This window comes from Balearica regulorum, chromosome 17 (genome assembly GCF_011004875.1).
Source record: "Balearica regulorum gibbericeps isolate bBalReg1 chromosome 17, bBalReg1.pri, whole genome shotgun sequence".
Lineage (NCBI taxonomy): Eukaryota > Metazoa > Chordata > Aves > Gruiformes > Gruidae > Balearica > Balearica regulorum.
In genome coordinates, this window is record NC_046200.1 from 11,139,360 (window position 1) to 11,163,727 (window position 24,368).

The window sequence follows — 24,368 nt, forward strand, 5'->3', positions numbered from 1 at the left end:
GCGGGGACTCTGGGGCTGAGCTCGTCTCGGGGACTGGGCGGCCGCGCTGAGGGAGGCGGCGGGTGGAGGGGTTCCGTGTCTCGGTGCCACATCCTCGCGTCCGGGGGGGAGGGAGGGAGGCAAGCAAGCAGGGCCCTCCGAGCTAGGGTCGTTCAAACCATCCCCAGCGCAGCCGGCGCACTGGGGCATCCCCAGTTGGGGGGTGAACAAACGTGGACGGCCCTGGTAGTGTGTTGAGTTAGGCTGCGTGGAGGCTTCTGCAGCCCCTCCGAGAGCAGGGCCATCTTCCCCGCGCACAGCTTGCCTGACGTGCTGCAGGCATGCTTTACCACAGGTTGCCCCCAAAAAACTCTGCCCAGTCCTTGGGCTGAAGATGACTGCCAATGCACCTCCTCCATCTTCTCCCCATCCCTCGCAGATCATCCTCCCTCCTTGGTGTGGCGCAGCCCCTGGCTTTCCCCCACTTTGCCATGGCGCCTTGGGCCTCTCTCCCCTCTTCACGCCTCCTAGCTCAGTGGGATGCCCTGTAGCCAGAACTGACCGCAGGCAATTTGGAGACAGAGAGCACCTTCCCTGAGGTTTTGTTGGTTTTATTAGTTGATTATTTTATTTTTTAATGAACAAATGGACCACTGTGATAATCTCCTCTGATCTCAAGGTAACTTCCTATGTGCTTTTAAGAGACAGTTTCCTGTCTCTTTATAGCCTTGTTCCCAGATAACGGGGTCAAAGCCCTGTCTGGGGGCGCAGGCGGGAGGGAAGATGGTGTTGCAGCTGCTGAAGAGGAAGGAAACCCCGGAAAGGACTCAGCAGGCCTCACGGCAGGGGCTGGGCAAGCTCTCGGCATGTGGTGCAGCATGAGCCGTTTGAATTTTAGAGGGAGGCTGGCAGGCGGTGACCTCAGACAAGCAATGTGGGGCTTTGCACGGTCTGACTCACGTTTGGGAGGGCTGGCAGGGGCAAGCGGCATGTCCAGCCACAATAGGCAAAGGCGCGACAAAATAACTGCTCTAATTCCCCAGACGTGCTAGAAACCTTTGCAAATAGTGTGATATTAGCTCAGCCTCGTGATTTTGTTTAATTTGTGCTTTTGATTTTGCTTTTACTTGCTTTGGGGGTGGCAATGTGAAATGAAGCGGCACTTGAAAGCAAAAAAACCCATTTAAAATGGAGAAATAGATTTAAGATTACTGTTTTGAAGTGCCTAACTGGACTGTTGTGCAGTCTTATTCCAGCTTTGCCATCTTTCTTTCATGCTCTGCGTTTTCCAAAAGCTCAGTCACAACATGGTCATATTTTTTTCTCTTTGTTCTTCCTATATTGGCAACTAGTGCGAATTAAGGTGTTAGGATTGTAATATATGGGCTGTGTCTCTGTAGACATTTAGCAGAGTTCAAATAATCTAAAATGGAAGACTCATCCAGTGTTATTCGAATAATCTAAAATGGAAGACTCATCCAGTGTCATTCTTAGGTTTTAGATAAAATCATCCAGGAACCTCACTAACACAAAAGGATCTTAAAGTAGGCCCTGAATACATAGTGCAGATATCACTTTCGCAGCCACTGAAATACAGCCATCTCCTGGGTGGAAAACAACAGCTCTTTAGTTATGTACAGCAATACTAGCAAAACAGTGAGATGAAAAAACCCAGAGATGAGTAATACCATCTGAAAATTCACATCTATGCAAAAATATTTCATCCATGGCTAAGGAACCTTACTTAGTAGCTGTAATTTTGATCCATTCTTACTGGTTTAAGTGCTTGTATCTGCCAATGAGAGTCAGTTTTAAACACAAGTAGATAAGCTCCATTAGATTATGAAGGTTATTCTGTTTTCTCCTATTTTTGAACAGGTTTGGATTGTTTTCTGTTTGGCCATGGCCAAAATATCGATTAAAAGATAATACTTGTACTTGCAATAACATGCTAAATAATGTTTAAAAAATAATTACAAAAGCCACAAGTTAGCAGCAGAATTAGTAACACATAGTATATAAAAAGAAAATAAAAATTCCTATTGCTGCATTTTGTTGAGTTATAATTTTTGTTATAACAAAAATCAAATGTAGTAGGTCAAATACATAGTGATTTTTGCCTCCATTTCATATGGATAATATTAAAATCTCAAAAGAGTTCAAACATGTCAGGAATAAATAGTATTTAATTATAAAGCCGTTTTTGTGCAGTACTGCATGGAGCTGGACTGATGCTGGAGAACCAGCACACCCATCTTCCCATCCAGAGAGGATTTGTAGGCACAGAGAGGTTTTCAGATTGGAAGGAACTGCCACAATTAGCTGTTCTGAACTATTCATGTAGGCTGTGTGCATCCTTCAAGTAATTCCCCCCTCAGCTTCAATAATGGTGGTTGAACTAGGCCACATCTTCTAGGTAAAAGATCCCACTTTCTACCTACATATGAGAAAAAGGTGAGTTGTTCAAGATCATGAATGTTAGAAGACTGGGCTTCACCATCCTAGACTACAGACAATCATCTCAGGTGTATTACATCCCTACAACTGCATTTGGTCTAGGAAGAATGGATAAATGTATTGAACCACTTTACCTTTTTATTACATATAAATGAATTTATGCTCTTTGTCTTACCTGTTGGCAGCTTCCACCCTCATAGCATGGCCAAATACTTGTAGCGCAACCGAGGAGGTGGGGAGCTCTTACAGTGCATCAGCTGCTGACGAAATAAAAACTCACTTGGCAGAATATTCCCCTGAGAAGGTCCTGTCCCTCTTTCCCTGTGCCCAGCTGCTCCTTCTTCCTTTTGCCAGAAGCTTCTGACCCCATCAGTTGGGCCAAATGCCAAATAAATTGTACATGTGGCTGGTCTCTAAGTAAGGAGAAGTAAATTTCTGTCAAGGGTATACAATGAGAATCCTTACTTGTTTCAAATCAAATGCCGGGTCTGCTTCCAATGCAAAATTAACGACCCTAATTTAAACCCTGAGGAAATGGGAAAGGATATGTTGGGTTTGGAGGTAGACAGCTGGAGAAGAAATAGAGTAGTGAAAGCAGTTATGAAACGAAAACTGAAGCAATCACAATCACTTCTCCAAATGTGGAAGCCTGAAATACTTCAGGATACAAGTCTGCTAATTACAAATCTAGCAAATATGCCTATAGAGCTTTACCTCTGTGCTGGCAGGAAATAGGAAAAGAGATCATCAAGAAACCTAGTTACTATTCTTCTCGACTTCCTAATGTATCAGCAGTTTAAGAGTTGGTATTTTGATCACTCAGTTCTGGAAGTTGTTGGGCTGTTCTCTTCCGGGCCAGAAATAACGTAAAGCTTTCTTACTTCATTGTCCTTCTGTCCACAATGTCTCGTGCTATACTGTCCCTGAGGACTCGCTGTAAAAAATGAATGATTTTTACTGTAAAATACGAGACTGGCATATTTAGGAGATCAGAGAATTTATAAATAAAAAAAAAATGGAATCAGCCTAAAATCCCTATGAGTACATGTTTTGCTTGAGATACCACAAAGTTTAAGCAGGGTCTTGAAGGCTAAGTTTCTGAAGCATCATTCTTGGCAGGAAAACTGATCAATAATAACTATAGCTCTGCATATCAATCTGTAATCTCTCCTGCAGTTTCTTGATATAGGTAACTGTACCTATATAAACTGTAACAAGAACAACAAAGCTCTTTGTATCTGCCAAGTTAGATAAAATTGCTGATTTTAAAGCAAAGCAATTTTATTATTGTTTAGCCTGCGTGTTAGTTTGAAAAGGTACATGTTGGACTAAAATAAGCTATTGCTCAATGATTAGGATAATTTGAGCTAAGCTAAACTCTGGGGTTTCGCCTAAACAAAATACATGCCAGTAAGATAGTGGATAACTTTAAACATTACACTCAGATCAAAAGAAATTTTGGGAGTGAAAGCAACAGAAGTTTTGTTTTTATCAAATCAAAATACATAATATCTGCCCTCAGATTTAGTTCATGTAACTTGGGGATATTATACCAGTAACTAAATAAAATAGAAAAAATAATGCAGCACTTCTCTCTAAGGTAGATGATCTGCTTTAAGGAAAAGTAATTTCCTTGTAACTGCACTCGAAGCCTTATATTGTTTTGCTTTGCAGAGCATCCAACTGCAACACTTAATAAATAATGCACTCACAAAACTGCATATATTGATAAATGGAAAAATGGATCACCTGACTATCTAAAAATCAGTATTCAAACACAGAAGGAGTGATAGCGTAGAAGCTGGAAAAAAACCCCAAACATGAGTTTACTCATGAATGTCTTATTTTCTCCTATGTAATCTAAGAATTCAGCTATCAGCTTGGTTATTTGTAATAGTAAGTAATACCCTCTAGTGGTATACACAGGAAAAGAAGCCAGACAAAGAATGATTACTTTTTTTTTCGTGAAAGAGGCTAAATAACATTTTCACATGTATAACACAGGGTACCACCGGTCTGTCGAGAAGTGCTAGTTAAAATGGAAAATGCACTGCAAGCATTAGAGTTGAGTTAGATGTCTGAGTTTTGTTAGAACAGCTGGGTCCAGAATATGACCTGGACCACCACAAGTCTTGAATCGCTCATTGTTTGCAGACAAAACAAATTGCCACTGCACCACTCAGGAAGGAATGGTTCTAGTGATGTCCAGGTCAGAGACATCTGTCCTTACATCTGAGGGCTACATTTAATTTCTACACGTTAAATGTAACTCTGTAGACAAAATAGGAATATTCGTCATTCTCCAATATCGCAGTGTAACAAAGTCTGTATTTCCAGACTCCACATGCAGTTCAGAGTTCATTATCAAAAAAAGATTTTCTGAAAAAGCTCATAATCAGGGTTTCCTCCAGCTACCAGGTCTTTTATTTTATTTGCCAATTTGCAAAGAGTCAGAGATTGAGGTGAAAACTGACAGAGCTGGAGAAAAAAAAATCCAACAAATGCCCCTCTTACCAATAAAAGCCTGTTAACCTTATTAAAAGAAGTGTGCAAATACTCTTGAATCTTTTCCAGAAGCCCAGTCTACTAATGTAGAGTTATCTAGGTCCATTTTGAAATTACCTTTGTTTCCATAAACAAAATATCTCTAAGTAATGGTAACATCCAGGAACTTCTTCCATGTCTCTAACGTAGGATGTCAATGTGGAGTATTTGTCATGATGTGACAATACTTGACTAGTAGTGTATCATTTTGATTGTCACTCTGGTTTTGCCCTTCTCCTGCAACCCCATTATTGCTACAAGAATGAAAAGCTTTTGGTAGTTGGTCATGATTTTCTGGTGGCACTGATTACTTCCCGCCCCTCCAAGAGGAAGGTTCCCATGCTATGCAGGTATCACGCTGGTTCAGACTTTAAATTAGCTTCTAAACTAATGATAAGCAAGACGGTAGTCAGAAGCCAATTATTTTAAGGCCTCATGAAGCAAGGATTTACTATGCCTTATCTTTCTGAGCTGTAGTAATGCTGTATTATGTTCCTGGCATTAATTCAGCTACTGCAGGGTCTTGGACCAGTGTAATCTTCAATACCTTTAGTTATCTCCTTATTACTTTTTTTTCTTATGCCATGGCAAACCAATCTCTGTTCTCTTTATCCTCTTCTAAAGCATATAATAAAAGAATGAAAAAATTGCCCATCTCCCAAGCTGCTGTAACTTCACTGATACTAATGTAGTACTATAGAATCTAATTAAGCTCACTAACTTTCAGACTCTACATCACAGTTAATAAAACTGAGGCAGTAGTTAAAAAGAAAAAAGTTCTGACAAGTATTTATTAATTTATGCTCGTGAACAAATGTGTCTGACAGTTGAACGATGAGATTGCCATACTCTGTACAGAGTTTTTTCTAGAAATCTTCTTTCCACTGTGTTGACAGAACTTGCAGTATAGAAGTTCAGGAGTGGGTGTCAGTTCACAGACTCTAACCCAGTTACAAAGATGGCTGCATGCCCAGATGAGATGAAGGTTCAGACTTTCTTGCTACTGTTCCTGTATGTTCAATCTTGCTGAAAAACCAATCAAGCTGTTTGACACCTGGCACAGGAGGGAGACTCTAGGTGTTACCTTCCTGTGTTAAGCTGGCTAGGAAGTTTTATTACCAAAAAGAAAAGGAAAAAAAAATCTAAAAAAGCGGTTTCAAGCTAAAAGCTGGAAGGAAAGAAGCTAGACAAGCTGAGCCTTCTGTGCCTTTTTTTCTGTCCTTGCTGAAGGTTGAGAAAAGTCTTCAAAGCACAAGAACCTCTATACTTAAACTGGGGAAAATGGCAGTTCTGTAGTTACTTTAAAAATGCTGCTTTCTGGCAGGTGGGCAGGTACTGACTGTAAGTGGCATTTTGTGCAGAACACTTGCAGATGGGCAGATATTGACTGTGAATGGCATTTTGTGCAGAACGCTTACTTTTCAAACCTTTAAATACTGATTTATGTATATAAGAAAGACATATAAAATCTCTAATTATTTTCTTCAAGCCTTAATATCCTCATCCACTGGCAAAAAAATAAATATTTAAGTTTTCTAATCTTCACTTGAATTGTCAAATTCCTCCCAGTCTGATACGCTCATAACTTCTGATGGAAAGTCAAGGTGATACTTCACGCGGTCTGCATGCCATTCTGAGAACCATGTCTCTGTTTCCATTAAAATAGCCCTGGGCAAAGTGAGGACGCAGGCAGCCATCCCAGAAATATCATCTTCCAGCTGGGGTCCTTCCTCCCAACAGTCTCTTTCTGCATCATAAATGTGGACATAGTCCATGCGGATTCCTCTGTTGTGGGATCTACCTCCCAAGACATAGATCCTGTTGTCTAAGACCGCAATACCTGGCTCTCCGTGTCCTGCAGGAAGTGGACATACATTTGTCCACTGATCCGCGCTTGGCTTATAGCAGGCAACCTGTAAAAAAAAGAGATTAGCCAAAATCAAACTCGTATCTTAGTGACAGAGCCTGGCCATATGGCAAACTAGGAAGCCATGCAACATCATCAGTCTTTTGACAGGGTGTTGATAATGGAGAGAGCATATCACTACGTAGTAGAAGTACAGTACTTAGCAGAAAACTGTGCATAGTTGCCATATAGCTTTGAATCACAACTTCTGACCCTGCTGCTGGAGTAACAGCTGCATGTCATTCAAAAGTGAAAGAGATGGGGACACATGCAAATACAAGCTCAGACATAATGCATCTGTTTGCATTAGGAAAAAATGTGCTGGAACATACAAATATGACAAATCTGCTAAGCTGACTCTGCACCATATGTTGGAAAGTTTTAGATTTCATTGGGTAACTGCTTGGCTAACTGCTTTTATTTGTAAGCACCTTTTTATTATTCAGATACACTTTTCAGCTAGATTAATTTTGCCATCTTCATTGGCTTTATAAGAGCAGTTACTTTTTGTGTCTTCTTTTCATGTCTCTAGCAGTTCTAGAAGCTGGAATAAGACTCAAGAGAATTCTCTCCAGCCATCACTTATCATCAGGTACTGTACATTTAATTGCATTACACAATTGCCATCCAACATATCCTTAACAACTCTGTCCTGCAATCAATTCAAAAGTCCTTGACTTAGAAAAAAATGCATGTGAGAAGACAATGTGAAGTAAAGTTAGTTGATGTGCTGCTTATTGGGTATGTGCATGCCAATGAATGTTATCCATCAAAGATGTTTTTAAAATTGATAAGAATTCCAAGTGCTAGTGCTTTAATGCTTTGTGGGTTAGACAATCCGTTCAAGACAGACAGCAGTAAATAAATCATTGTAAGTTTGGCAATTGAGTGGTGGAGAGCCGGTGCAGTAGTTGTTGCTGGGCAGAGTTTTATTTGCATACTTAGAAGAAAGACATTACATCAGACTGCAAGCATCCAAGAAATAGACTCTTCCAAGAAAGACACAGGTATGACATGCTGTCACCTGGTGAACATCCCTTCTGTAGCCAGAATCATTGTTGCTTCCTCCAATTACATAGAGCTTTCCTAGCAGTGCAGCCATCCCGTGCCAAGCACGTCTCACCGGACCATCTGCTAAAACGTCCCAGCGGTCAGTCTTTGGGTCATAACATTGTAGCTCCTTCAAATAGTCTTCTCCTCTCCTCCCACAAGTAATATACATCTTCCCATCGAGTGCTGCTCCAGCATGTGCATATACCTGTATCACCACATGGGAAAGCAAGAGGTTGCGGTCTGGATTTATGTATTTCTCCCAGTTTCAAAGTATGGAAGACATTAAGGGAGTGACATTCTTCATGAGTTAGGCAGATACAAACATCTGGAAGGATTTTTTTATAGACAATTCCTTTCTAGGTGATTATGTATGTGTGAATTTCTGAATGAAATACACTAGAATTTCTAAAACTTCCAGAACTGCAGTGGGTTCTCATTCTTTATTGTTCCTTGATTAGAAGATCATTCATACTATTACATTTCTCCCTAGTCTACCTGGAAGCCTTTCTGTTGGAGATTTTTCTTATACAAGCGGTGTTATCAGTAATGCAAGATATCCTACTTGGTAGCATGCAATTGGATCTTAAGGCTTTTCATATTCTCAGCATTGACACACCATTTATTATTGTGACCTCATGCAAGCTGTTTTATCCTCTTCTGCCTCTGCATCCCCTTTTTCAAATGGCAGTAATATTTGTATTTTTTAAGGTGTCCTGAGATTCTCAATTGCGAGGCATTATGAAATCACAAATGTCACTTGACCCAAAGCTTTTAAAAGGTGTAGCAGAAATCAGCATAGTTTCTTGAAAGATTACTCAGGATTTTAGTTTTCTTCCCTAACCAAGATTCATCAAGCAGATGTTTGCATTTATCTTCCTCCTTTGCAACACTTAACCTGAAAATGGAAATTCTTGCCTTTTTTAGCAGTATTAGAACTTAGAACAAACTTTTCCACTCATAACTCCAGTTCCCATGTCATCACACCATTTCCTGGTTCCTGGGGTCACGAGGTCACAACTGCTAGTTTGGCAACTGCTGTTCTAGAAGGATAAATGGTACTGATGACAAAAGATAGCTATTCACGTATTTCAAATGAGTAATGGTCTTACGTTAGCTGACTGAGATGTGATTCTGCATCACGTAAGCTATTGTCACCAGAACTTGTTACCCAATCTCAGTTCTGTGTCAGGAAAAAAGTAATCTATAGAAACTGATGTACCTTCTTACTAGGGCATTATCTCTTCTGATCAGAAGTAAAGCATGTTGTCAGGACTGTAAGTGAGAAGCTCGTACTACTGTGTCTCATAGTTTGTGTGCCTAGGAGGAATGGGAACTTCCTGTTCCCAGAGGTTATGTGTTCAATTTTAAACGGTTTTAAGGATTAAAACAATAAAGGTGGAGGGGGAAACAAGAAGAAAACAGGAAAAATAAGCATTTAACCTCAAAATGTAATATACATACATTATTATTCTCCTTTCTTGATATTCATTTATCCCATATACAGCGGCTACTGTTTCCCATCTGAATATCAGCAAATTTAAAGCTGCACATGAGAAAAGCATCTAAAAAGATTAAATCAGGAATTGGGGAACTGTAGTAGAGTGTATGGTTAACGCACTCCTTACCTCCTTCTTCAGAGGTGTCACGTATTCCCAAGTGTTGCTTTTAGGGTCATACCTCTCCACTTCCCTCAGGTCTTCATGGTAATCTCGGCCTGCGACAGCATATATATAGTTGTCCACAACACAAACACTGAGGTCAGCATGCTCCTGCTGTAGGGACTGGATCTGGAACCATTTGTTGTGTCGTGGGTCATACCTTGTAAAAGAATAGGATCAAAGTTATTCATACAGCCACAGAATCATTGCTGGAATACCAGACAGTGCCACAGATGTGGGTTACTGTACTGTCTTTGGCTGAAATTGAGCTCAGCTGTAAGTGGAGTGAAATTTGCCCTTGTCAGCATTTTATTATTAGCAAAGTTGTTTTATGCTATTTTTAGAAGATGTATTTTAGCTGATATAATCATGCTATAAAAGCCTAGGTTTTCCATTATCTTATACACTGCTGTCAGGTTATATATCAAAATCTCTGTTTGCACAAAGCCATTCTAGAAGGTAGAACAGTCTAAAAATAGCACAAAGACTGAATCTGGATCTTCAAGAGGCCAAGAAGGGCATAAATATGTGGTGGGTTCTTTGACTTTTTTCCCCAAATACCTGCTGCTCAAAGTGAACTTCATGATTGATTTTCAGATCAAACTATCTATCTGATCTGGAAATTTTAGTTACGGAGAAAACTGGTTGTGAACTGAAACTATGCATGCATAAAATAAGGGCAAGTCAGCTAAAACTAGTAAAAATGACCCCATTATAAAGACAAAAGGGTTTATATCTGGCTTTGCAATGTAGTGGGCATTAAGATCTAAAGCTGATCTTCCTCCTGCTCTTTTCTCTGGCACAGAAGCACTTAAGAGGACTCGAGAATGCTGCTATTGTGCTTACAAATTCTCAATAATCAACCAGTAACAGCATTTTATTTAAAGTCCTTTTTGGTAGTTAAATCCCTTTGTATTGGGACCAAAACTACACACAAAGGACTTCTACAAAATCCTAGTTCAAGGTATCTAGACAGTCTAGGATTTAGGGAATCCTAGTTCATTATTGCTTCCCACAACTTTAATACTTCCCCCCCTCCAACAAGGCAGAAAGTAGCACATGTAATACTTTTGAATGAGTAGCTGTTTCTACCCTAGCAGGTTTAGCTTTGTCCCATAAGCACTGCTGGAGGCTTCCTGTTACTATGAGGCTCATTTCTTTCTTTATTTCTTGTGTTTTCTTTCAGTGAGGCCCCTGCAAGTGTACAGACTGCTTACTGACTCAGAGATGGGCAACAAGGTGGTAATAAAAATAATAGCAGGATTATTTTTATCTTACCTCCAACACCTTGACTCTGCTCGAAAACCACTTACATTGTTGTCTCCGCCAATTAAATATACAAAATTATTAAGAACAGCAATCCCTTGGTTGGACATTCTGGGGGCTAGTGCAGCTGTAAAGTGCCTCCACTCTCCCAACAACGGGTTCAGATACTTGGCTTGATCACTGAGGACAATGGATGGAGTAGAATGCATCCCTCCAAATCCCACTACACACTGGAACTCTGATCTCAGCTGTGTCTGGGAGCTCTGAAGCATTGGCTGAAGACATTCATTCTTGTGGTACATTAATGCATCTGCGACTGTATCTTTTAAAGGACATGGACTTAATTTGTCATGAAGCCTTTGCAGGATTTGGGGTTCCATCAGAGGAAAACGAACTGTCTCAAGTAGCTTAAGGGGCTCCATCAGGGAGACCTGCTCTGTCTCCAGTTGCTCTGGAGAATAATGATAAAAAAGTGCCCCATCATAAACTTCAAACTCATAGTTAACTTCTAAACGGTTGCTGCTGAGAAGGGAGTAAACCTTCTGCAAGGGTAGCTGTCGGTACACTTGTGTCCTTGAGAAAGCTGCAAAGTTCTTCAAGATGTAGGAGTCCAGCTGATCACTCAAATGTCTCAAGTCATAATGGTCAGCTAGTCTGTATACATCAAGGATGTTCTCTTCATCTACCCAGGACATGAGAAAATCACAACAGAACTTAATGACTTCTGGAATCTGCAAGGAGAGATGGAAGATTTTTCATTTCAGACACCACTTGCCTCACACTCAAGAGCCAGTGACAGAATCCTGGGATGACTGTAAGTTGTCCACAACTGCTCTCCTCAGTCCGATCACCACGTTCACTTGCGCCCAACTCCCCTTTCTCCAGAGAAAAAGAACTCAACATGGGTATGTAGATGAATATAATACAGATCTTCTAGCCACACTATACTGCAAGCCCATGAGTTTGGCTTCAGGGTGCAGCAGCAGTGTGTCTTCTAAGACACCATGGGGACACTGGACAGTCAGGCCGCCTGGTTTGTTAGCATGGCACCAAGCTGCAGCCTGCCTGGGAGGCAGGCATGAAAATGGAAGGCATGGAGGACATGCCACTCTGTAATTGTTCTTTCAGAGAACAGACATACTGTATCAAAGACTGTATCTGTGACAAATATGTCTGCATCACTCAAATGCACAGGAAGTAATTTGAAAGGAAATTACTATTTAGTGTTGTCTTTTGAATACAATTTGAAGTTGTATCTGGCAGGAGGGATTACTGGCAAATAAAAAACTAACTGCTGTGCAAAAGCCCCTCTGCTAACCAAGTGGTGTTAAGTGTGTAGAAACCAACAAAGCAAGCACTCAGAAAGTTTAAGATTTAGTACCAAAGCCTTGTGCAGCAGTTAGCTGCAGGGGAAATTAGAGAAAAAAAACTTGTCTTAAAGGCACATGAACTCTGCACTTAGTGCAGAAACCATAGTGGTAGGATTTCCTGTAGTGACGGGGTCAGGGGAGGTTATGCGCCTGTGGACTCAGTCTGGGGAAGATCTTGAGCAGCACAGCAATTTCTGAGCAGCAATCCCTGTCCTTTACCATAGGCCAGAGGTATTCTATTCTAGGGAAGCTTTCATAAACAGATCAGTGGAAGTGAGTGCTATATAAAATAGTCCCCCAGATGAAATGGTAGATGTTTATAAGTAATAAAACCATTGGCACAAATGACATGTGCAAATACTCATTCATTGTTCCTATCCTTCCATAGTTAGTTCCAGTGGATAGAGCATGCCAAAGAAATTCTTCTCATCAGACCCATGCTCTTATTCACCCCCTAACCCTCCATCTAGCCAGGTATCCATGTTTTCTCTTTTTTTCATTGTTGCTTTTGTTTCTTGCTTCTTTTTTTGTCACATCTCCCAGTACCTCACCTGAAGCTGACAGGCTGCAGCTAACGTTTCCTGTACACTGTTCACACTGAGTTCCAGCTCAGAAGTGTAAATGAAGTTCAAGATTTTACACATTGCATTGTAGGAGATGCCATGAATATGAACTTCTTCTTGTTCCATTTCTCTCAGTCCTCCTGCAAACATTCCTCTGTAAAAAAGAGAATGTCACATGCTACGGCAGATTTGCATTGAAGCTATTTTTAGTCTGCTTATCTTATGTTATCCTAGGAACATAAAAGATATTCAGAAAGATAAAAACCTAGCCAGACACTTTTATGGGATTGCCTCGTCTCTAAGCCAATGACACAAAGAGTACAGGCCTTTAGGACCTCTTCATTCTGCAGGAAAACTGTAGGGGCCATCTGAAAGGTACAATTCACAGCTGAAGGACTTAAATATAGACCCAGTATATATAGATAGTCAATGGGCAGAGGCAGATACTCTGGGTGTGGGAGAAGAGGAAAAACAGAGGAACTTGAGACTGTAGGAATTTTTTCTAAGCTACAGCAGTTCTTCCTCCAATTAGAAGTTTGTCTGGATTGCCTTGGGAATTGTTTGTTTGCTCGATGAAAACAAAGTCAGTTCAAGAAACTGCTAGTCAAATTGACCAGGGGAGTGCCTGATTTAATGGACAGCGAGTCACACTACATGCATTTAACAGAGGAATGACCCATTCCCGGTGACTTTTTGTGTATTATGAAATGATCACCACAATGGGCAAAGTCTTACAATGCTACAGATATGTTAAAAAACACCCAGAGTGCATTTATGCAGAAGACACCTGTTAAGATAGTCTCTCCCCTTTATATACCTCCAAGTACCACAGGCAGAGAATTTAGTGGAGGTAAGCTCAGTGTGCAGGAACACTGCACACTGTAGAGAAATAACAGAGAGATGAATGAAGCCATACTTTGTATTTTGAAACACATTCAGCTCCATCTTATGGGTCTAATATTACATCCAGAAGCAGTGTGCCAAGACAGAAGATTTGGACATTGCAGGCTTGAGTAACATTCAGACACGTGCATGTTACTGCCATACTGAAGCGTACCTGAAATAGTCACAGGATGCAGCTAGAAGTATGCGATGAGCCTCGATAGGTTTCTCTTCCACTACCAGAACTACATCGAAGAGGATGCTGCTGTCTCGGAGAGATACCAAGCCACTGAGCAAGGCCTGAGAGTGCTCTGCACTGCGGTATGTGTTGCTGGTACGCTGCTGAAGGGAGGGCTCAAGTTGAGCTTTGTGTGGCTGAGTCAGCTCCTGATCCTCCGCCATCCCAGGCAGAAATGCTCAGCCACCAGCTGTAGCAGAATGAAATCTGTGAGACAACAGAATCAGCAAAGGTTTGTGCCTTTTGCTTTATGAATGGTCCTCTGACCTCCACCTGTCACAGTAAATAACTCAAACCAACTCTTCAGTCAATGGAGAGACAGTTCTACCCTGAAGAAATTATTCTGAATGATGATGCTGGAAATAGGTAGGTGTATATCAGCACACCAAACTGGCAGAACATGGTTTTTCAAACAAGTATTCTGACTCTTGGGTTTTCAGTCCAAGAGTCAGAGTAGGTAGCATGTGGGGATATTTGTTTTTCTTAGCAAGTTTCACTTCCCAACCCATTACTAGAACCCCTTGTTTCCTTTGCATTTCTGCATAATTTATAACAAAGAACAAAACTGACATAATATTTGCCAAATTCCAAGTTGCCTAATATCCTCAGATAACTTTGTTGCAATATAAACTGTGCCTTTGCTCTTTCCCTTGATATTTTACCCCAGAATCTGAAAGCTCTCCCCTCTCCCTGTCTTTGCTTTTTCATTTTCCTTAACTGAGCACATTTCCAACTGTGATTCTGTAAAATACTATATGAAACTGTAGGCTTCAAAGTGAGTTTCTTTATTGTGACAACTTCAAGCTAGCAAGCACAACTGCTTTCCACTTCACCATGATTCCCTGCAGAGAGAGGGTATTTCCTCCTCCAGTGTAGGCACTGGAGAGGGCTATCCTGTACCTTTTTCTTGGAAGGTCCCCTATGGAACATGGGGAAACACCTGTAAAAAGCTAGCTGGAAGTGATTGTGTTTCACATCTATGGTTAATCTCTCAAAATCTCATGAGTCTTCTACGATCCTGTAATTTACCCTTTCCATTGTCTTTGAAGAATGTCAGAAGTTAGAGCTCACAGACGCTATCCAGTTGTCAGAGCGCATTAAAAAAACCCACATTAGCAAAAGGAAGTAACTTAGCTGATATGGCTGCTTAAGGCACAGTTCTAATAACTTCTCCAGCGGCCTGGGAGATAGCTTAGTGGCACAAGGGATAGTCACAAGGGGTTATCAGCAGTCAGAGAAGCAAAAGCAGAACAAACCCAGCAAATCCAAACAAACAATGAAGAAATGGACCCATTGTTTAATTGTGCCAGCTATAGACAGTGAATGCAGCATTGGAAATCTCTCAAAGTACTGCAAGGTATTCTGTGTATGGTCAGTGAGGAAGGAGCCATCTGGATGACACCAAGAAATCTGAAAATGTTTATTGTTCTGTCTGAGGGAAGTTACCCTACACTGTCCAAAACAAAAGGAAGCTAGGTGGTACTGCATGGTAAATGGGATGGAAAAAAACAAAACTGAAAAAAGCATATTAATAGTTGTCTGCTCTTTGCCATCAAAACCAAGACAACCAGCTCAGAAGAGAAGCTCCGATGAGACAGCCTTCTAGAAAGCATATTTGGGTCGATTATATGGGGGAAACTATCCATCATCAGCTGAAGAGATGAGTAATGGATTATTTTTCATGATAAGTAGATGCTTTTCCTAGAAATAAGATGACTGCTTTTGAAGCAGACAAAACATTACTGTATCATTTGATTTGCTCCTGGGGAATACTAAAAGTGATGGATTGACGCAAGAGAGATAATATAGTAAGAAAGGCAAGTAAAGGAGTGTTACTAGATGTTGATCAGAAATTTCCCATTTCACTAGAAGGGAGTAAATGCAGTAAAAACAAAGTAGGGTGAGATATGGTCCAAATGAGGAACAGATTCAGATAAACCACATTAATTGCTAATGTGGTTTAATGTGGTTAACACTCCAGAGTTAATGTGGTTAATGCTCAAGAAAAGGCTGCATCTTTTCAGCTATTTACAGAGCTGTATCAAAAGAAGTCTCTATGAGAGTAAAATAATTGCATCAAAAAGCAGAAGTAAATATAACAAATGAACTCTTTTACTGAATTCAAATACTTTTGTAGGGCAGAGGAAACAGCATGACCTTTGGTACAGTCTCACAGCGTGTCATGTAGTGTAGCCATTGGTGGAAGAGAGGCTAGGGAGAAAGAAGTAAGATAAACTACACAGGCCACTGAACCCACGTAATAAGTGTTAGCAAAGAAATGTATTGTAGGAGAAGTGGCTTCCCGAGAGAGAGAGATATGTGCAGGGTAGAGTGGGAAAATCATGGCAAGCCTTTATTTAAATCTACATTTAATTAATATAACTACAGACAGTAACTATTCAGAATACATTCTGTATCCAAATAATCTTAAAAAGGAACAGAAAGGGGGTGAAACTTTCAGCAAGTAAAGCCCCAGAAGGGATCCTATCTTACAAATATGACAACTGGAACTGGGAAGATCAAACAGTATTATGAAAGAGCAAATTTAAAAAAAAAATTAGAAATAATTCAGGGATTCTGAAGCCTGTATGAACATTAGGATTTGCAGAGCTTTCAGCGATAAATCGGGCTGTCTTGGAGATCTGCAGGGAGTTTATCTCACTGCTGATTCTACTAGATACAGACTTGAATTACCCCACAACTGTTAGCAATAGCTAAACAAACCAGCCCTTCTAGCAGACCTGTGGTAAGCCTGAGCCCAGTGCGGTCATAGATGCTGGGAGTGCAGTGGAACTGTCCTCCACAGCTGATTTTTGACTAGTCAACAGCTGAGCCTATGGGTATTTTGCTATGCTCTATTTTCTGAATTTTGGCAGTCCCTACTTCTTGTTCTCAAGTTCTGCCCCTGGATTGTATCTTGGCTGTCACTCGTGGGCTGGACTGTCCCCAGGGTGATCACTCATGCATGTACATCAACACAGGAGCTGCCATGTGCGTCTGGAGCACAGAGCTACTATGATATGGAAATTCAGCACTCTATAGCTACCTGTGAGTATTTTGCCATCTGCAGTTATTTGCTGCTAGCCGATTTTGGGTGTGCAGGTTGAATACCAATGCTGCTATGGAAAAAGTGTAGAATACTACTGAGCAGGTGCTATGTATTTGGTCTAAAACTTGCCAGCACTCATAAGCTCTTTTTGTACATGGATACATGAAGTTTCTTAATTACACTGTGGCTACTCAGAGAACCTATACCCTGCCACGTGTACCTCCCTACTCTCCTAAACTGGGCTTCAAGACTTATTTATAAGTATGCGTGCCTACTGTCATAGTTTTAACCAGTGGTAACAGACTACTCTAGAAAAATTCTTGCTGCAATGATTTTCACAAATTGTTGCCAACTTACAACATTAAAGGTGAGCATTTATGGTATTAGTCTATGATGTCTGACTGACATAGGTGGTTAAGTCCCCTTCTTTGAGCCGAAAGCCTCTTAACTCCTACCTAGGTAGTCTTAGAAGCTGGCAGAAAAGATCTTTAAGACAAAAAAGGGTAGAGGACCATTAAAGTGCTTGTGGGGGATGGCCAGCAAGATTCATTTAGCTGCTTACTGAGTGTGCTCAGCTTTGCAATAGCTGTACAAGGAGCAGCTGGGGTTGGGTGGGTAAGAAGTTATAAAGAGTGGTTGTTGAAGCAAGGTTTGTAGGATTGTGTTGTGGCCTTCTTTGAAAGAAAAGTGGGCTAGTTTTGGCACTTGAGTTTTCTGAATTAAATGTGGTGTGCTTGGTGAGCTGATAGTTTTGTGTATTTCTCTGAGTATTGTTCTAAATGCTGACTACAACTTTGTTGGGGAGTGATATTGGTGTTAGCACCTTGCTTCTCAGACTGTGTGGTCTAACTGTGATCTATGTATGTGCTTTGTGCCTTGGTTACTGCCTAAAAATCTGGTAGCCCAAACAGTGGAAGTGTGCTATTTTGTGTGGTGTACCACTTGGTGTAGGGGGTGACTGCTGAGGTATCTAGGAATTGTTATGATTTTTAGTGTTAAAAATGGCAAGGAAATTTATTGAGTAACTTCTGTGTGTTTTGAGCAGAAAATAATTTAACCCCATCTCCTCAAACTTGTATTTTGCTTATATAAAAAAAAGCTAAATGTAGTACAAGCAGTATGGTTCTGAATGGAGAGACAGAACAGGTTTGTTCAGGCTTTTGCATGCTGCAGAAAACCTTCTATTTACTGTTTTTCCTTCCTGACCACTCAGGAACTTTGCTGGCTTTTAGGGCTTGGGACACCATTTTCATAGGCTGGCCTATCTGTCTTTGTAAGTGAAGGAGCTGTAGGCAGGCCCTTGCTAGTAATGTAAATGCAGAGTCCATTGGACCATATGGCCAAGTCCCCTCTATCCTGAGCCTCTCTACTGTCAGCTTCTTGCTTTCTTGCTTGTAGGTTGTTCTGGAGGCCTCTTTTGTTATTGAGAAACTACCTCTGTGACTGAGCCAAGTTCCTAGAAATCTGAGTAATACACTTTTTTTTTTTTTTTTCCTCCCCTTTCCTCCTCTTGTGCAATTTTCTCAGTGCTGGTCAGCTGTTAACAGTGGAATTCAGTGGCTGAGTATTGCAGGACTGACCCTAAGGTAGAAGAGATGAGCTCTTTCCTTTCACTGTGCTGCTTTAACAGTAGCAAAGATAAAAAGTATTGTCTCGTGGTGTGGGATTCTGTCTCCAGAAACAAGGGTAGGCAAGCACTTGTTCCAACTGCTTTGGAACTGCAGAGAAAATCAACTAGAGATTTTCTTAGCTGGCTGCACAAGGTATTTGAAACTGCAGTTATGATGGTTTGCATTTGTCTTTTAGAGGACATCGGTTAATATAGTGATTAATTTCAGGTTATTACAATTGAGTGCCCAGTACATAAAGAGGAAGGAGGCAGATGAGGTCAGTATTGTACGTGCACTTCTATAGGCAATGCTAACGTAGGAAGACATGCACTGTTTGATCACTTCAAATCAAAGAGTTAAAAAACCAAACCAAACAAAAAATCCCCCATAAATGGCAAAACCCTCAGAGGTACCCAGAAAGACATGACTGCTCTTTTTCAATAGACAGAAATTTTCTATATTCTGTGCCTGGATTCCATTTAGGAATCAGGAGAAAGCAGCCATGCCTTGCAATGGTAGACATGGAGGGAACATGAAGAAAATCTAGTATCTCCTTCTATTTACTGTACTATATTCAAAGTTCACTGTATCACTAGTGGTCTTATGTAATAAGCTATGGACACAGTGGAAGCTACAGCGTCTCAGTGGCTTGCTGATAGCTCTGTGTGATTGTCTTGTATTCGAAATCCACGACCACATACTTCTGCAGATTACTTGTATGAAAAAGTACAAGTCTTAGTGAGGCTTCTGATTATTGAACCGAAATAACTGCTTATCTGTACATGAAAAGAACTGTGGTTTGGATCTTTAGCCAAATCCCTTCTCTGATCAGTGACAGCATACTTGCTTTCACAGCAAAGGTATGTGGTTTAAGACTGAGGAGGTTGGCACTGAGGCAGGAGAAATTGTGGAATTGGATTGTGGCTTGATCATTCAAATGGCAAACTGGTGAGAGATTGGTGTGCTGGCTTGCTCTTGTGCTCACTGAAAATCCTTATCCTTTGAAGAACACAGGGTATAGGAATGGAGTAGCTGAACTAGAATGGGGAAAGGAAAAGTTAAAGGCATGGTAAAATAGATGTGGTAGAAAAGAACGCAATGTCTGTCCTACCTGAATTTTTAAGGACTGACAATTCTTACACCAAGGTGTTTTTGTGCTGCTCCAGTAAAGAACATTGTGGGGAGTGGGAATTCATACGGCTTACAGCATATACTTCCTGATACTGAGAACAGAGTCCTGCTTCCCTAAGAATATATCTGTGTTGTACCTGGGAGCTGGCTCAGGGCATGTGTCCTGGATGCATCCTGCTGCCATTATAGCTACACTCAGCCTTTATTCTCTGGTGAGATATGCTGTGTGCTCATCCTGTGCTGTAAACATAGTGATAATTTACAGTGCTGAAGTCTGTTACTGGTATTGCACGGTATGATACACACCTAGACAAGTATTCACCCCTTCTACAACTAGCGTCCGTGTCATACAGTGATGCTTACTAGTGTGTGGGGGTGGGTTTGGGGTTTTTCTGTATGATTGTGCTGACAGCCTTGATTCTTTACTGCAGAGAAATGGCTGGATACAGGAAGGATTATCCAAGTTAGTTTCTATGGAAACTCAGACATTTTTGTATTGAAGAGCTCGCAGCTGTCAGTTACTTCTTTGTAAAGAGGTGTTTTATGCAGATATTTTCTTGTGCATCAGCTGTGCCCAAAATAAACTAGAGCTTGCCAGTGTCAGGTATCCAAATCTGTTTAGCTTACTGCCATATGGACAGGTGGTTCCAGCTTGGTGGGGGTCCCATGCTTTCTTAGAATTGTGGAATAATTTAGGCTGGAAATAAGCTTGGGAGGTCTCTAGTCCAATCTCCTGCTTGAATCAGGGAAAACTTCAAAATCAGGTCAGGATGCTAAGAGCTTTGTCTAGTAAAGTGCAGAATCTCCATCTTTGTCAATAATCAGAAAACTGAGTGCTTAACTATCAAATTTATTTTCTTCTTTATCCTGTCTGAATTTCTTTTCCTGCAATTTGTGACACTTGCCTTTCATCCTTGGCACTGTGCACCACAAAGAAGAGTTTGGCTCCACGTTTTTCTGTACACATTAGATAGCTTAAAAAAGGGCAACTGGCTCTCCCCGTAGCCTTTTCTTTTCTGTATTGAACAAACCCGGCCTTCTTGCCTTGCATGCGCTTGTATCTCCTTGTACGTGTTCCTGCCCTGTATGGTGGTCCTCCACTGAACTCACAGGTTTTTCTTTCAGCATGGAGCCCAAAGCTGGGCATGGTATCTGGGCTTTGTGGGCTTTTAAGTGTTGAATATAGTGGGAAATAATAATTTCCCCTTACCTACTGGCCATGCTTTTGCTAACACAACCCAGTATGAAGCTGGGCCCTATCGGAGGAATCGTGTTCAACTTGCTGCTCATCAGGCTCTCTTCTAGCAAAGCTGACTTCTAGCCAGGCTTGTCTCCAACCTGCTCTGATATATGGAGTTACTCTGAGCCAGGTGCATGACTTTTTCTGTTGAAATTTCTGTGGTTCCTCTTGGTCCATTCTTAAAGCTTGCTGATGCTTCTCATTTGTAGCTCTGTGTCTTCTTTTGAGCAGGCCATCTTCTTCATAGCTTTTTTTCTAATATAGAGCAACCAGTATGGCGTGCTGATTGTGATCCATATAGATTAGACACATAAAAACCTTAGTGCATTGAAGGAAGTTTAAAATCTGTGCCCTGAGGCTTCCCACACCTTCATCTCTCCCTAGGGAGTAAAACAAATTAGGATCTAAGCCAGGCTTCAGCTGAAAGCCTGACAAGACAAGATACAACGCTAGAGCAAAATGCTAGTTATGCTGACTCTCAGGGGTTGCAAATGCAAATAGGCAGAATCTGGCTACGTATCAGAATTTTAACAGGGCAGAGGGCACACAAACAAATAGATCAACTAGTCAGGGAGCATGCAGAATGGGGACTCAGCTGGGTGCCTGCCAAAATAGTTCAGAAAAAAGATGTGATGCAACAATGTAAATTGAAAAGCAAAACTATTGTTCATTCTAACTGGTGAAAATACTGGAATAATGCACCAACTATATCATAATTTGTAATGGGCACTTGTAAGACTGTTTTCTACATAGAAGACAATTGCGTACACCATCACGTGTAGACGAAACTTAAGCTTGTTTCATGCTTTTTTGAAGAAAAAGGGAAGAGAAGAGGGGTGAAGGAAAACCAGAAGCTTTGCTCAGCAGTGCTTCTTTCAGAATTATCCCTCTATGCCTTCACAACTGTGCAAAAAACAAAAGAAAAACTACCCCAAACTTCTTGACATACCACTTCATTTGAGGAACATTCTACAAGTACAGGAAACAACCCAAACAACTCCCTTTGACTGAGGTCCCCACAAAAAGCAAGAAAGGAAGACATCTGGTAGTATATAATATCTCAACATTAGTTTTGAACACTCATCAAATGCTGAGATGCTTTTGCTAGGTCTACACATGCCACCTTTCTTTACGTTACTAATGGAAATATGCAAGCACATCACTCTGGGCTGTATTTCTGAGCCATTTTCAGTTTCTAGCATTAGTAGTATACTTGAAGCGTGGGAGGAAACCAAAAGGCATGGTTTGGGAAATGGCTTTTGCAAACTATGCCATCTCACAAATGTTAGCATTCGTTCCTTTCAGAAGCAAACACCTGTGTTTTTTCTCAATCCTATTACAAGTTATTTCTAAGACATATTGAAAATAAAACCTCTCATTTAATATGTGTATGGCAAAACTCCCATGAAATGTATCTATATTTAAATATATAAATCTTCAAAAAGATTTTTTTTCCCCCATGAACAGTAGCATAACCTAAAATGTATGAGCTTTTGAACGTGAATATTTTGCCTTACCCAAATTCATAGAATTGTAAAGTTTTGTGTGGTGCATTTTTGGGAGGTGGCCTATGCCCCAAATCCTATCAAGAAACTGTAATAAGGAAAACAAAAATTCAATACAGTGCTGAAATGCTTTCTCTTATGACTTCATCATCTTAAGAGTTTGATTATCTCTTACTACTTTTTTTTTCCTCTTGTTCCTAATCTTGAAACAAAATTTGCTTTTCATGAGTCTTTCAATAGTTTCATTCTGGTTTGGATGGAGCTGCTGCTTGTGTTTTTGAAGGAAAGAGTGTTAACCAATTATACTCAGGCAGGGGGTACCTGCTTACCTTAAAAATATGTGGTCTACCATTAAGGCTCCAGCTTTTTCCAGAATCAGGAGATAGTGTTCAGTTCTATGTCCAGATAGATATGGTAAATCTGTGAGGATTATGTTCCTTTGACAGAATTGTTTTAATTATCCCAAGAAATCCTAAAGTCTTCTCCATAATAAGAACAACACTTTTTTTTTTTAATGCAGTTTCTACAGTATCAAGCTAAGTAATAACTACACCAAAATTGACAATTTATAAATTAGACAACGGTACATGTTCTATGAAACTTGAGAGACTCAGCTGGTTGGCAAGACATGAACCTGCTTTGTTGAACTGCTTAAACCACATCATGAATTTTTAATAGTCTAAAATACAAGGAGAAAAAAAAATTAGAAAGTAATTAATTTTGTGACAAATACAACAATTAAGTGACCTGGAAGAGAGCGAAGGGCTCTTCCAGCATGTTTCAGCTCTGATTTCTGTATTGAACATGAATGCATTCATATTATTCACCACATTAATTCCTGCAGGGATCTGCGGGGTCCATCCCCCCTGGCCCATAACTTATACATTTCCCCATCAGGAACACAGAACGAGCAGTTTTCTCTGCAGGGGAAGGCTTCCTGGAGTTGCACATCATTAAAAGAGACAGCCTGACTCCAGGCTAACCCTGTTATGAAGAGGTGAGAGCCAGTTCAAGCACATTTATGGTGTTACTTTCTCTTCCCCAGTTGAAAACACCTTTGCGGGTCCGGAGACCCAACATCCCCCCCTTGCCCATCCCACCTCCCATGCGGGCAGCTTGGAGCCCAGGCAGCTTTACGCAGGGACGCGGGTCTTGGCCTCGGCATCCTCAGGGCCTTCATGCAGGCGGCAGGGCCTTGGCTTCGGCCGTGGCCTGGCTGGAGCGGCCTCGGTAGCTTCATGTGGGCGGCAAGGCCTCGGTAAGGGGGTGCCTCGGCCTCGCTGGCACTAGGGCGGCCGCGCAGTGGGGCCGGCAGACCCCGCTCCGGTACCTGCCGCCCTGCCCACCAGGTCTGCTCTGGCCGTCGCACCTGGCAGCCCCTCGCCCGTGCCCCCGCCCCGGGCATCCCTGCGGCGAGCAGGGGGAGCGGGACACCACCTCGCCCGCTCGGGCCTCCTCCCGGGGAGCCGAGCCGGGACAGGCTCCCGCATGCGGCCCCGGGACTCGCTCGGCCCCCCTGGGGAACCGGTAAGGCCGGGGCCGGCTGGGGGGCGCCGCCTCCCCGGGAGCACCGGATGGCCCAGTCGGGGGCCTGCGCTCCCTCTCCCCCCTCCGCCGCCGCCCCAGCCACCTACCGAGAGCGGCGGCTTCCGCCTTCATGTGCGACCCGGAAACCACGGCGACAGCGCGTGACGCGCCCGCCCGGCGAGGGAGGGGCGGCCGCGGCCGGAACCGGGGCGGGCGGCGGGGGCGAGAGACCCCAGCGTCACCTGGGCCCCCGGGCCCCGTCTGCGCTGCGGTGCCCCTAGACGCGGGTGGGCCCGGTCGTGCGCCGGGCCTGTCACCCGCAGCGGGGGCTGCGGGCGGCCGCACGCCCTCGGTGCCCGACTCCGCCCGCAGGTCGTGCCTGCGGCGGGA

At 42.0% G+C, this 24,368-nt stretch overlaps 1 protein-coding gene and 1 long non-coding RNA gene across 3 annotated transcripts; one reads left to right on the forward strand and one right to left on the reverse strand.

Moving 5' to 3' along the window:
- The first annotated feature begins 28 nt into the window (after nucleotides 1-28).
- On the forward strand, nucleotides 29-12,578 carry LOC142604226 (uncharacterized). The gene is made up of 3 exons (XR_012838116.1): nucleotides 29-658; nucleotides 7,419-7,478; nucleotides 10,784-12,578. It is a non-coding gene; the product is annotated as an uncharacterized LOC142604226 (long non-coding RNA).
- On the reverse strand, nucleotides 5,743-24,324 carry KLHL22 (kelch like family member 22). 2 transcript variants are annotated; one of them, XM_075769447.1, is made up of 7 exons: nucleotides 24,086-24,324; nucleotides 13,854-14,123; nucleotides 12,785-12,950; nucleotides 10,876-11,594; nucleotides 9,565-9,757; nucleotides 7,911-8,144; nucleotides 5,743-6,893 (listed from the first exon to the last, which is right to left on the reverse strand). In XM_075769447.1, exons 2-7 carry the CDS (start codon nucleotides 14,078-14,080, stop codon nucleotides 6,516-6,518), a joined length of 1,917 nt encoding a protein of 638 aa, XP_075625562.1. In that variant the 5' UTR covers nucleotides 14,081-14,123; nucleotides 24,086-24,324; the 3' UTR covers nucleotides 5,743-6,515. The 2 variants fall into 2 exon arrangements, with proteins under 2 accessions (XP_075625562.1, XP_075625563.1); XM_075769448.1 differs by having other exon boundaries at nucleotides 13,854-14,106; nucleotides 24,086-24,220.
- Nucleotides 24,325-24,368: the final 44 nt, after the last annotated feature.

What these genes read in the sequence shown, in the direction of transcription:
- KLHL22 (XM_075769447.1), bottom strand. Translation starts at nt 14,080, where the DNA reads ATGGCGGAGGATCAGGAGCTGACTCAGCCACACAAAGCTCAACTTGAG. An exon ending in GCATCCTGTGACTATTTCAG is followed by an intron (nt 12,951 to 13,853) that starts GTACGCTTCAGT and finishes TCTTTTTTACAG; the next exon opens with AGGAATGTTTGCAGGAGGAC. An exon ending in ACAGAAGGGATGTTCACCAG is followed by an intron (nt 6,894 to 7,910) that starts GTGACAGCATGT and finishes TTTTTTTTACAG; the next exon opens with GTTGCCTGCTATAAGCCAAG.